General features: G+C 39.5%; 1 protein-coding gene across 1 annotated transcript in view; it reads left to right on the top strand.

The window, feature by feature from the left end:
• LOC114660186 (actin filament-associated protein 1-like 1) overlaps positions 1-8,911 on the top strand; it is an 88,018-nt gene extending 79,107 nt beyond the window's left edge. Inside the window, exon 19 of the mRNA XM_028812707.2 lies at positions 1,070-8,911. Within this exon, the coding sequence (XP_028668540.1) occupies positions 1,070-1,096 (27 nt within the window). The 3' untranslated portion in view covers positions 1,097-8,911. The remainder of the gene's footprint in view (positions 1-1,069) is intronic.
• The last annotated feature ends 3,805 nt before the right edge of the window (positions 8,912-12,716 follow it).

The following is a 12,716-nucleotide window of genomic DNA, read 5'->3' as shown; positions in this document are numbered from 1 at the left end:
GGTTGTTGCAAGGACTAGCAGTTTCTCTTCCCATGTGTCCAAACTGATGTCTGCAGTCTTCAGGTCACATTTGCAAGCATCACTATATCTCAGTATTGGTCTTCCTGTGGGCTGGAATCGTGTGGCAAGCCCTCCATACAAAATGTCTTTGGGAATGTGAGCACCATTGCATGCAGCGGACATGATCCAGCCAGCTTAGACATCTGTGTGTAAGAAGTCCATGTATGCTTGGCATGCTGGCCTAGTCCCAGGCGATCTTGTTTGGCAAACAATCCTTCCAGGTGATGCCCAGGATTCAATGCAGGCACTGAAGATGAAAGTTGTTGAGGAAGTCCTCTTGATGTATGTACAGTATGTGGTCCAGATCTCAAGAGCTTGATTATGTAAAGTACATAGTCATATTTATAAGCAAAGACAACATGTATCAATCTATTATATAATAAAATGCTAAGATGTGTGTTTCTGTTTCCTCTGAGCAATCTGATTGGTCAGTTTGGCTTTGGTGTGATTGATCAGGTTTGGCTTTGGTGGCACGATCAAAGGAAGAACTGTGTGTGTGAGACACTTGGGAAGGAGTAAACGTGTAGGAGGCACGCTGAGAGTCACCTTTAAAGACTGAAAGTATAAAAGTGGACTGAAGGCAAACAAGGTGCCTTGGGATTAGAGTCTGAGAAACAGGCTTTATAGGAACATGCTAGAGAGACACACAAGGGTACCAAGGAATAAGAAATTTAAAGAAAAAAAAAATAAGACCGCTGAGTCCATCAAGCTTGTTGGTTACCAAATGGCTAAACTGCTAGTAGTTCATCCTGGTCGCTCTTAAATGCCTTCAAGTTATCAACTACCAGGCAGTGTACTCACGACCCTTTGTGTAAAGACATTGCTTTCATGATATCCACTGCTGTCCTTAAACATGATTTACAAGTTAGCTGGTTTAATTCTCTTTTCAGGATTGATGAGGCTCAGTTCCCTTAGCATGCCTTCCTTGTCTATGGAAGCACCTGACTGCTTATCTGTAAACTTTTAAGGCCATTATGTAAAAATAGATTTTCTTTTTATATCTTTATAGGAATGGGAGACCAAGAAAGGAACTTAAATGAGTCATACTTCTTCAAAATGGACTGTTGTATAGTAAGTTGCTGCTGAAAGGGAAGAATCCTTTTGCCTATGCTCCACTGGGAATCAAACAGACTGCCAAAAGATTTTTTCCCAAAAAAAAGGAAAATTATCTTTTCCATGTTAGGTTGCAGTTTATCATTTTTGTTAGAGAAATGGTTTAAACTGTTCAAGTCAATGTGCCAGAGGAAAAGAAAAAGTGTTGTTCAGTAAATTGCTAGGAACAAGTTTGCAGGACATGTAGTACAGTACAAACCTCCTCCTTATTTATATCAGGCAGGCAGAATTTTCCTGTCAACATCAGAAAACTGAGCCGGAAATTGCAACTGAAGAGGAAGTGGATTCTTCACTCTGACCTCAAACAGGATGCACAATTTCTCCTTTGATCCCAGGCAAGTGGCTCTTCTTACTGCAGAGTGGTGAATATGTGTCCTGTTCTTTATTGGGATCATACACAACTCTAAAGACTTTCTGCTAGATGTCACATACACCGGATCCTGTTGACAGTTTTTCACTGTGAATCAGAGAGGAAGGTAAAGTGACTTGGCATGATGTTTACTCTCTGATGATCCTTTTTTCCAGTCACGCTTTTGTAAAGAGTTTTCCACATTGCTGTCTGAGCTGTAGTGAAGAGTCTTAATTGGCTTGTAATGGGGCACACTGCTAGTCACGTACACCAGGGGTTTACAGAGAGCCAGACCTGTGCCTGGTCTGTGAGAAGCACTTTGTCATAATGGTCACTGTGACGGACAATGCATCAAATAAACCTTCACAGACTGGAACACTTGACACACAGTATTCACAAAGTTATGTTTTATAGTACAGCATATTCTAGTCTGTTCCTAGTCATTGGAGAGGGGCCCATTTGAGGGAAATGCAAATCTACAAAGTGGGTTTCCTGTGTGGAAAGAGGAAATGATCCACAGAATAAGGAAAGAGATGTCATAGGTCAGGAGAGGGAGATTATCTGTGACTGTTCTGACACAGGGTAAGATTGAAATCAGTAGATAGTAGGGTTTCCTTTGAGTATTTGGCACAAAGAATGTTTTACACTGTTTTGCCGGAGAGAGTGCCGCTGTGAGATGGCAGCCTAGGGTCAAAGAAATGGGACAGTGCATCACAAGAGCTTGGGAAGTAAAGGAGAATCTGACCTACAATTTAACAGCAAAGGGGACTACCATCTGAGGTGGGTAAGGTCTCTGTCATTTTCCTGGGGCTGTTCTATTAGTACCTGCCCAGAAGACCCTTTCTGGAGACCCTAAGTGAATGCTGCTACTTTGCCTCTTTCAGTGTTATGGAGATCAGTTCCCATATTTATCAAGCATCTCAGAGTAGGAAAATGGTCCTAACTGGCTCAAAAATCTCAGAGTGACACAAATTTGGCCCTACTCTTAGGAGTAGAAGTAGTAGTATTTAATTGGTTTTCCTAGTTTAGGAAATCATTCCAAACTTCACCAGGATTTAGAAGAGCTCATGATATGTCCTGACTCACTAGGAGCTGTCAGAAGATGGCATTCAGGCAGAAATCGGCACCCACATTCTGTGAAAAGAAGAATATTTTGGAAACATTGAACATCAATGAACTTGTAAAAAGATATCGATTTGACAGAGATGGAATAATATTCGTAACAAATTGTGTATGTTACAAGATTGCTCCATGTATGTGGAGAAGCCAATGTGCTGTCAGCCAAAATGAAAGTAGCAATGATTTGGGCATGTCACAACCAACCATTTCTAGAATTTAGTACCAAACTTTGACATCCTTACAATGCTTGAGGTAATACACAGCTTTATAAGTTTCTCCACCACTCAACATGCGGCAATGTTAAAGTAAATTGCATTATTTCAAATCTCTGGTTTTTCTGGAGTTGTTGGTGTGTTTGCTGTTACACATATAAGAATCATTGCCCCTATTGTGGATGAGCATGCATATGTGAATTGCAAGCTGTATCCAACCACAGGGGAAGCACAAACCAGTGTGTTTCTTCACACCGGTCCCAAGCCCGGATAAATGCGGAGGGTTACATCAGGAAGGGCATCCGGTATAAAATTTTGCCAAATCAATATGTGGACAACAATACAAATTTCCATACCAGACCGGTCGAACCCCGGGTTAACAACGACCACCACCAGTACTGTTAGCCAACAGGGTGCTGGCAGAAATTGGGCTACTGTTGGCCGAAGAAGAAGAAGGATGGGTGTAACAGAGCAAGATGCAGAGGACAGAAAGATATGGATGAAGATGATCCGCTGTGGCAACCCCTAACGGGAGCAGCCGAACGAAGAAGATCACAGTATCAACGCACAAGAGGTCATGGATGCAACCAGCATTATTCTTTATGTTGTTGTGAAGTGACAACAACTACGTGCAGCTAAGCACAATATCATACATTATTATGTTTTCCTTATTCTTCTTCTCATACTACTTTGATTAGTATTATTACTAGGGGGCTCTGTCCCCTGCTCGCTTCGCTCACGGAAAAACCCGTTCCCCTACAGTGCTACATGCCATTGTGAAGAGGGGGGCTGAACACATCCCAAGGGAAACAATTATTCCTCTAGAAACAAAACTTTACATTTCAATCCATCTGCGTAATTAAAATTCTATGTATAGTTTTTTTATATATCTAATAATATACCACATATAAAATTAATTAACTTTTTTTTTAATGTCTGAGTAACTGCTTAGTTAGATGCATATACACACACACACACACACATATATATATACTGTATATATACATACACACACACACACATATATATATACTGTATATATATATATATATATATATATATATATATATATATATACACAAATAGACATTTTTGTTTCTGCCATGTGTAATGTTGAGGGATTTGAGCATACGTATATTGTTTTGCATTTACATCTGTTTTATTAAGTTCAAAATAAGCCATGAATTTTGTATTTCTATTTTTTGCTACCTTTAAAGCTTCTGCTTCTTCGTCCTCTTTAAATTGAATCATATTCTGACCTGGTAAATGAATCATTAATAATTCAACAGAATGACTTTGACTGTGCATTGGCAATTCCATTAAATGCTACCCGCTTTCCATTGCACTGATGTACCGAGTATCTAAATATGATATATACTTTGTCCTGAGACTGTTCTTTGGATAAAGCTATGGGTACTCTATCATGCCCTTTATGAATGTACTTGTAGATTTACTTAATACTCATTTCCGACGCGCAATACTCAACATAATATGACAATCGAATCATTTGAGCAAATACGGGTTATATGGTACAATCATTGAATTATCGATCATCACAATTTTACCATCTTTCTTTCCGTGATAAGTGTGCTCTTCGTGACGATTATCTCTTCAGCGATAATCAGGAAAGCCAGCCTTAGTCATATATGTTGATTGAATGAACGTTTTTGGAAATTTCTTTAAACACTTTTTCTCTTTTGAGTCCCAACATACTGAATCTTTTAAATGTAATCTGTGAGACATGAGTTTAGTGACTTTGTACCATAATTCAGGATAGGTTTCTCTGTTTGGAATTTTAGCACAGACAAGGTGATCTACATCATCAGCAGTTAATAATTTATTTTGCAAAGTAACCAATAAATGCATGTGAGGTAGATCCCATTTTTGAAATTCGATCGTGTAAATGTATGCTCTGATTTGACCAAACACCGATTCTATTCTATGTAGCATTGCTTCTCCATGATCATAAATATACATAGACCATTGTGGTTTCTTCAAAATTAAACCTGTCATAGCTTTAATTGTTGCGGGACCACAGATTCTCATAGCGCATGGTCCATGCTTCTTTTAACAGTAATTCAGACGGTGGGAGTCCGGACTGTGTTAACACTTGTAGATATTCTACGGGATATTGTAAGTTGATGTTTTCATCTTCCACACTATCAGCACTAACTGCTTCAGCATAGTCTATTGATACACATTTAACCAATTTGGCATGTAATTGTTCTACAATTTTCGTGTTAATTCTTTTGACTTCATCGTTTCACGTGTGGTCCTGAATCGTGTAAATCTACATTTTGAGCATTGAATGATGCAAATGCAAAAAGATTATTGTAGACTTGGATATTTTGCCTGTAGTGTTTGTGGATTTCACTTTCACCAAACAACAAATCTTTTAATTCTAGCAGATATGCCTCTTCATTGGGAGGCAACACTACTTTTCCCTGATGGCAACAGGAATTAGACGATCTACAAATCTCCGACTTAAACTTTAAAGCCTTACAATATCTACATACTTCTGACATATCACCTATGTCCATATATTCAATCTCTTTTTGCTGTTCCATTATTTCACCCAGTAATAATTTCCGTTTGTGCTAATGCAATCTTTATCTTTTTTTTGATACTTTCGATTTTTCCTACGTTCATATTCTTTAACCTGCACTGCATGTGTATCGCGCCAACGTTTTTGAACATCATTATGAAGTCTTTTATTTCTGACCCGGATTTGACCTATGAGCTTTTCAATTCCACTTGGTCCGGGCTGATTATAACTTTCCTTATTTTCTGAATTGGCACAGAGATTACTATTCTCTTGTGCATCCTTTTTTGCCTTCTTTTCTCTCCAGCGCTTTTGTGTCTCTTTTCGAGGCGCTGCTCTTTCTTCTTCGCTTAGTCATTCACGTGCCATCTAGAATATATAACATTTTTAAGAGCTGGGAGCACATGAAGTGTGTCTGCCAAAAGCATTCCAACAACTACGAGGTTAGATGTCCATGAACTTGTTTTAAATTGTTTGTAAGTAGGGCGTGACGTGCAAAAGTCACCGTCTCATGGGTCTTGCTTCCTAAGGTTATAATATCTAGTCTTGCAGGACTTCAAAGTGTCTCATCGAGAGGATCACATCTCAACCCAAGAGTTTTTTATGTAATAGATAGATATGTATTCACTTTATGGTAAAACGTTAGCATTTGCAGCTCGGGATGCCATAAAATGTCATTCATTCACAAGCATGGCCTCCTACTTCCTGCTGGGAGTGTGAGTAGGATGCTTCATAACTACTTATCATGTCCTCTTTTGCGGTTGGACAAATTCTCATCCTATTCAGAATTTTACTGCAATTCCTGGGAGTAAAACTGAGGTGTTTAATAAATGTGGGCATAGGTGTATAAGCTCTGCGGCTTTAAAAAGCGAGCACTACTAGGTGGCCTTAAAAGCTACCCTTGTAAAATGACACTGAAATGGGTGGAAAAAGCAAAAGTTATGAGAAAAAGTGGGAAAGAAACATAAAAAGTGGAGACGGAAACAGAATGTAAGCCTAGTGAAAGCAGGCAGCTGCCCTTGAATTTAGTGCTTAAGTATGTCCCTGTACTGGGAGATGGTGTGCCACAGTGACTAGCACTGCTGCTTCACAGATCAGGTGTCCTGGGTTTGAATCTCATGACTGGTCATGGCCTTTTTCGTGTCTTTTCTTATCTGCCAGATGTGTTTTAAGTTAGTTTGTGACTCTGAATTGGCCAAGGGTGGCATAGGCCCTGCTGAGGATTGGTTCCCCTGTCTATGGCAGGATGGTTGCCTTACATGTTCTACTGCTGGGATAGGTTAGCTTCTGGCCCCTCAGTGACCCCTAACTGAATTACGTGATTTTTATGCACTGTTATGTCCCTGCAGGTCGGGATTGTTGTGTTGTGTTGTCAGCTCTGATTAATCCTTCCCTGAGCAATGGTGAAAGGATGGCCATTTTACCACCGTTAATTCATACAGAAGCTTTCACAATGAGCACTGTGGTGCAATTTAACAGAGTAGCTTGCAAGGCAAAACTCATCACAGTATAGTAGAAGTCAAGATGTATGCTTATTATTATTACATCTCCCAGGAAACAGAAATAACAAGCTTTAATTAGGCTTAGCAAAGTTTTATTTGCATTTTCCACACTGGAGTGCCCTCACATTGAAATGGTTTTCTTTTTAAATGTACTACTAACTCTGTCAAAGATGCTTTGACATCAACAACAACATTTATTTATATAGCACATTTTCATACAAAAAGTAGCTCAAAGTGCTTTACATAATGAAGAAAAGAAAAATAAAAGACAAAATAAGAAATTAAAATAAGACAACATTAGTTAACATAGAAAGGAGTAAGGTCCGATGGCCAGGGTGGACAGAAAAAACAAAAAAAAACTCCAGAAAGCTGGAGAAAAAAATAAAATCTGTAGGGGTTCCAGGCTACGAGACCTCCCAGTCCCCTCTGGGCATTCTACCTAACATAAATGAAATAGTCCTCTTTGTAGTTAGACATGAAGCTATTTGGAGAGAGTGAGACTTTTGGTAACACTTTAGTTTAGGTACTGCAAAAAATACCTCTATTACTCATTTACTGTTCATGTGACAAGACAGTAACTAAAGCTTCTTTTGGTCTTTGTAACATTTACAAAGCGTCAGTGGCCATTCAACTTTGTGCAGCGTGGCATATTGACATGCAGGTAAAATTGTTAATTTGAAGAATTCACAGGTCTTATACTCAAATACAGTATGTAATATCAAGAGAATCAGGCAAGCCACCTCAGACCATTCCAAAGTGAAGTTATTTTAGTAGCCCCTATTGCAGAGATGAATAAACACTTAATTGATGCTTTGTTCGGTAAGTGCCATTAAGACCAAAGGAAGTGTTTGTTACGTAACAGTAAGTGAGTAATAGCTGCATGTTTGCAGGACCTAAACTAAAGTGCTACCATACTTTTAATTTAGTATTTCATGAATAATCATCACTCTGCCCACCAGCTAAAACAACATCATCACATTTTATAGGCCCCTTCCAAAGTAAACATCATGCCAAATTACTTTGCATTTACAGTATTGTGTACTTGTTTTTATTTTTTAAAACTGGAGGACTGGCAGATAAAGTGGTTCACTCAGGTCACACATTGAGTTTATGGTGAAATTGGAAACCCGGGGCCATGCAGTTTAAAGACTACTTATCCTGTAAGCCACACTGCCTGCCAAAGTCAAGACAGGGATGTCATCCTTTGGCGAAGATGATGAAAGGTGGCCTAACTGGAAGTCTGTATAGTGGAGTACAAATCCTTTAAACATGTGAGTACCTGTGGAGGAAACAACTCTGCTCTGCCATGTGTCCAGCAAGCAACCCACAGGAACGCAGCTGCCCACTTATTTAGCAGACATGCCTGCAGTTACGAAGCACATTTTTTACACTGTGCCATCTTGTGTTACAGATATGGGTTTGTTCATTTTATGGTGATTCTGTGGGGTGTTTTGTTCACAAAGATCCTTAATACAGCTTTGTTTTCATGTGACATTAGCCAGTCAAACAACAGGGAGGTCACTCTTTCTTAAGAACTTAGCTGGAATGAAAACCAGCCACCCTACTGCTGTCCACCAGGACCTGTGTTCTCTATCCCCATTTTGAAAAATCCTTTATTTCTCATTTTTACATTTTCAGAGTTTAGTTTTCCAGTGAATACAGAGAGCTAGATCAGTGGCCTGACTCTGTGTGGCTGTCATTTCTGCCTTCCTGCTTCTCTAACCCCCGGAAGCTCCTCTTCGATGAGTTCCTTTATAATAAGCACTTTATGGTTGTGTTTTTTTTTTCTTTTTAAGAAAATATTTTGTGTGTGTGATTCAAACTGTGCTCCTGTTTGGATTCTGGTTTGTATACTGAGTTGTAAATTAAAATGAATCTCTTCCATATGTGCGTGTGTAAGTCGGACTTACTTAACAAAGTCTGAGAGAAGCCAGTGTACCTCCATTTACAGATGCGCTGGGCTATCCATCATTTGAAGACTTTCTTTGTGAAATAAAAGAAAACTAAGCTTTCAGGCTAGCTGCTCATTTTATGAGTGACGGTGTCTCTGCTAGGACCCTCCTTGGAAGCCTTCCATGTGAATAGCGTGTTGGTATGTTTTTTACAGAGGTGTTAGGGTCTGCGTTTACAGCTGGCTGCAATCAAAGCAGGAAGGCCATCAACATGAAAGGCCCACTTCTACTGCTGTTCTCAGTAGTGTACTTAAAAGTTAGCTGGAGGCTTATTTGTCCCAAAGTTAGCTTAGTCTAATGATGCAGTGAAACGTTGGGGCGACAGAGATCAATTATTCTTTATTTTATATACAGTTCCACCTGTCATAGTGAAATTCTCCACTTAACAAAGTAAATAACTAGAGACAACCTGAGCGAATAATAATAACATTTATTTGTATAGCACATTTTCATACAAAAAAGTAGCTCAAAGTGCAAATAAAGATCAGCAAGCCTTGTCTGTGCACAGGAGGAAAATACGAAGCAAGACGTACACTTCAACTTCATGCATTACCACACACGTGTAGGAGTGAAGTACTAGGGGTCATATTTGAATGGAGGGCTGCATTGTATCACATCAGGGGTTCATCTTTATTTCCTTTATAATCTTTCTCTCCTTGATTTTTTTTTTTTTTGTTTTTCTCTTTATTTTCTACTTATTGCAACAATATAATAGCCACTGCTTGTTTTTGTATTTTTAAACTTGAAATTTCCTTGTTCAAATGAAATGGTAGTGAAAGCTCAGTTATGTTAGTTTGACTGCATTCCTTTAAATACTGAAGATTACTTTTGTAATATACTGTACATTAAAATCAACTCCTACAAGACCAAGCCAACCAAAAGCCATTGGCTGTGGCCATTTGAAATCTGTAAATTAAAATTGTCTTGTTTATAAGCTCAAGCTAACAAAAAGTTCAATCTACCTGACAGTTTTGATGTGGGCAAAGCATTTTCCATAGCAGTCTTTATGTTACCTTGACCATCATTTTCTAAAATACTGTCCTGAGAAAAGAAACTACCTGCTAACCATCCCACTCAGCTTGTTTCCCATTTGCTTTTAGAAAGAGATAGATGGATAGAAGAACTTCGTGTCCCAAGGGGTAAATTTGACTTTTTGCAGAAGCTTTTTAAGTAGATAAATAGGCAGATAAGTATGTAAGCAAATATACACGCACATTTTGGACTGAATACACACCAGAATGACTGTAAAGGAAGAAAATGTCTGACCTGACTGTCACAGTCACAGCGAGGCATTATGCTGACATATTGCAGTTGGTATAAAGGATCCCCAGTAGCATTTCATGAGACACCTCTGCTGAATAATCCATTGGCTGAAAGTCTTTAGTGTTAGTATGTCAGAGAGAAGACGTGCAGCAATGTTCATAATGGCACTCCGTTTTGTTTTAATTCCTTCGCTACTACCTCCTGGGGGTCCAGAGTGCATCCTATAACTAAGTTTGCCCTTTTAATTAGCCTGTTGATTCGCTGGGCCTCTCTTTAAATGCTGTTACCAGCCCAGCACACCACAGCGTACAAAATCGCTCTGGCCATCACAGAGTTGTAGAAGATGTGAAGGATGTCATTTCACACATTAAAGGAACACAGTTTCTTAAGAAAAAAAAAAAGCCTGCTCTGCCCTTTCTTATGTAGTTCCTCTATGTTCTGGGACTAGTCCACCTTGTCATTAATGTGGACCCCCCCCAAGTACTTGTAGTAGTGGATCACCTGTACATCCACTCCTTGAATAGTGACTGGACATAGAGTCTCTTTGGTGTGGTGAAAATTGATAACCAGATCCTTGGTTTTGCTGATGTTCAGATGCAGACAATTCTTTTTGCACCAACAAACAAAGTCCTCCACCTGATTCTTATACTCTGTTTCATCCCCTTTGTCAGTACACCCTATAACTGCAGAATTATCCGAGAATACAAGTGACATGACCTGCTGTTATATTTACAGTCTGAGGTGTACAGATTGACGAGACAAGGAGACAGGACTGTTCTTTGTGGTGCTTCTGTGTTGCTCATGTCTGTATCAGTAACACAGTCCTTGAGTCCCACAAACCACAGTCTCTCCAACAGATTATCCATTATCCAGGCAACCATAGGGTCACCCATTGCATGGCTGCACTCAAGTCCTAATCTGGGATCCTGAGTTGGTTTGTCGTGTAGTGGGCACCTGCTCCTAACCTCCTCCTCCTCCACCTGCATGTCTCTGAGTTTACCCCTTAGCAGTGATGGCTGGATGGTACTGAAGGTGCTGGAGAAATCAAAAAACATAATCCTCACAGTTTTGTCCAGGTGAGAATAGGCCTTGTGGGGCAGACATAATTATTTCCTCCACCCAATCTTTGTCCAAAAAGGCAAACTGCAGTGGATCCAGGTGGTCTACCACCTGGGGCATTCTACTCAAGAACCCTAATTCTGCGGTCACATGCTGCTACTACTACTTCAGAAAACTGCTCAGCAGAGTAGCAGTGAAAGGTGAGATTTTAAATATAGCATAGCCTTGTCTTGCACTCATTAATTGTAAAAACTTTGCTCGACTAGTAATTTTATGTTGTACTTGTTTCGAACTTTTACTTTCTCTCTTTTAATTGAGTTCTCATTTTTGTGAACTTACATACATAACTCCCACTCCTCCGTTTAAAGAGGTTCATGCACTGCATGACACACCTCATTAATCAATGTTGATAAATCTGCTTAGTGGGGAGATGGGAGGGCCAATGGCTGTCCAGGCCTGTACTTGCTTTAAACAAAGTGCCGGGGTTATGGAGAAAACTGAAGTTGGAAATGAAAGGCAGATGACATTATCTCTCTGTTATAGTAAAAAATCCTGGGACTTTTTCAGAGAGATACTTTGAAGTCCCGCGAGACGAGACTTTGTGCCAAGAGATTTAACCACGCCCGGGGTCAGAAATAAAAGAGAAAAGAGTAGAAGACAAAGTAGAACGTCGTAAAGAATTCAAAAGCGTTGACGTGATATACATGCAGAGCAGGTTGGAGATATTGAAAGTACTAAAATTCGAAAGTCTCAAAAAAAATGACAGTAAAGATCGCATTAGCGCAAACAAACGGAAATTATTCCTCGGTGAAATAACAGAAGAGCGAACAGAGATCGAATATATTGTTTGGATTTAAACTTTTAAGTCGGAGACTTGTAGATTGTGTTGCCATCAGGGAAAAGTAGTGTTTCTTTCCAATGAAGAGGCGTATCCGCGAGAATTAAAAGATTTGTTGTTTGGTGAAAGTGAAATCCGCCGGGGGGTTGGAGAGCAAAGCGAGCAGGGAGCGAAGCCCCCAACTTAACATTAGAACAATCAAGACGAAAACGAGCCATTCAGTCCAACAAAGCTTGCTAATCCTATCCACTTAGTTCTTCTAAAATAACATCAAGTCGAGTTTTGAAAGTCCCTAAAGTCCCACTTATTCTTATTCCAAGCGTCTATAGTTCACTGTGTAAAGAACATCTTCCTAATGTTTGTGTTAAAAAGTTTCCAACTGTGTCCCCATGTTCTTGACAAACTCATTTTAAAGTCACAGTCTTGCTCCACTGTACTAAGTCCTTTCATAATTTTAAACGCTTCAGTCATGTCTCCTTTTAATCTCTTTTTGCTTAAACTGCAAAGTCTCGGCTGTTTTAATCTTTCCCCATAACTCATCCCCTGTGGCCCTGGAATGAGCCTAGTCGCTCTAGGAAATGCTGTCCTGTAATAAAAGTCTTACAGACATGTTCATCTCACTGGTTTGTGTGGATTTAAGGGGTTGTGTAGTTTCTGCCCTGAGCTTTTTAACAGGATATCAGGTTCATGAACAGTATTTTGGAAAG

The sequence above is a fragment of the Erpetoichthys calabaricus genome, chromosome 11 (genome assembly GCF_900747795.2).
Source record: "Erpetoichthys calabaricus chromosome 11, fErpCal1.3, whole genome shotgun sequence".
In the NCBI taxonomy this organism is placed as follows: Eukaryota; Metazoa; Chordata; class Cladistia; order Polypteriformes; family Polypteridae; genus Erpetoichthys; species Erpetoichthys calabaricus.
This window is presented reverse-complemented; position numbering and strand designations above follow the sequence as displayed.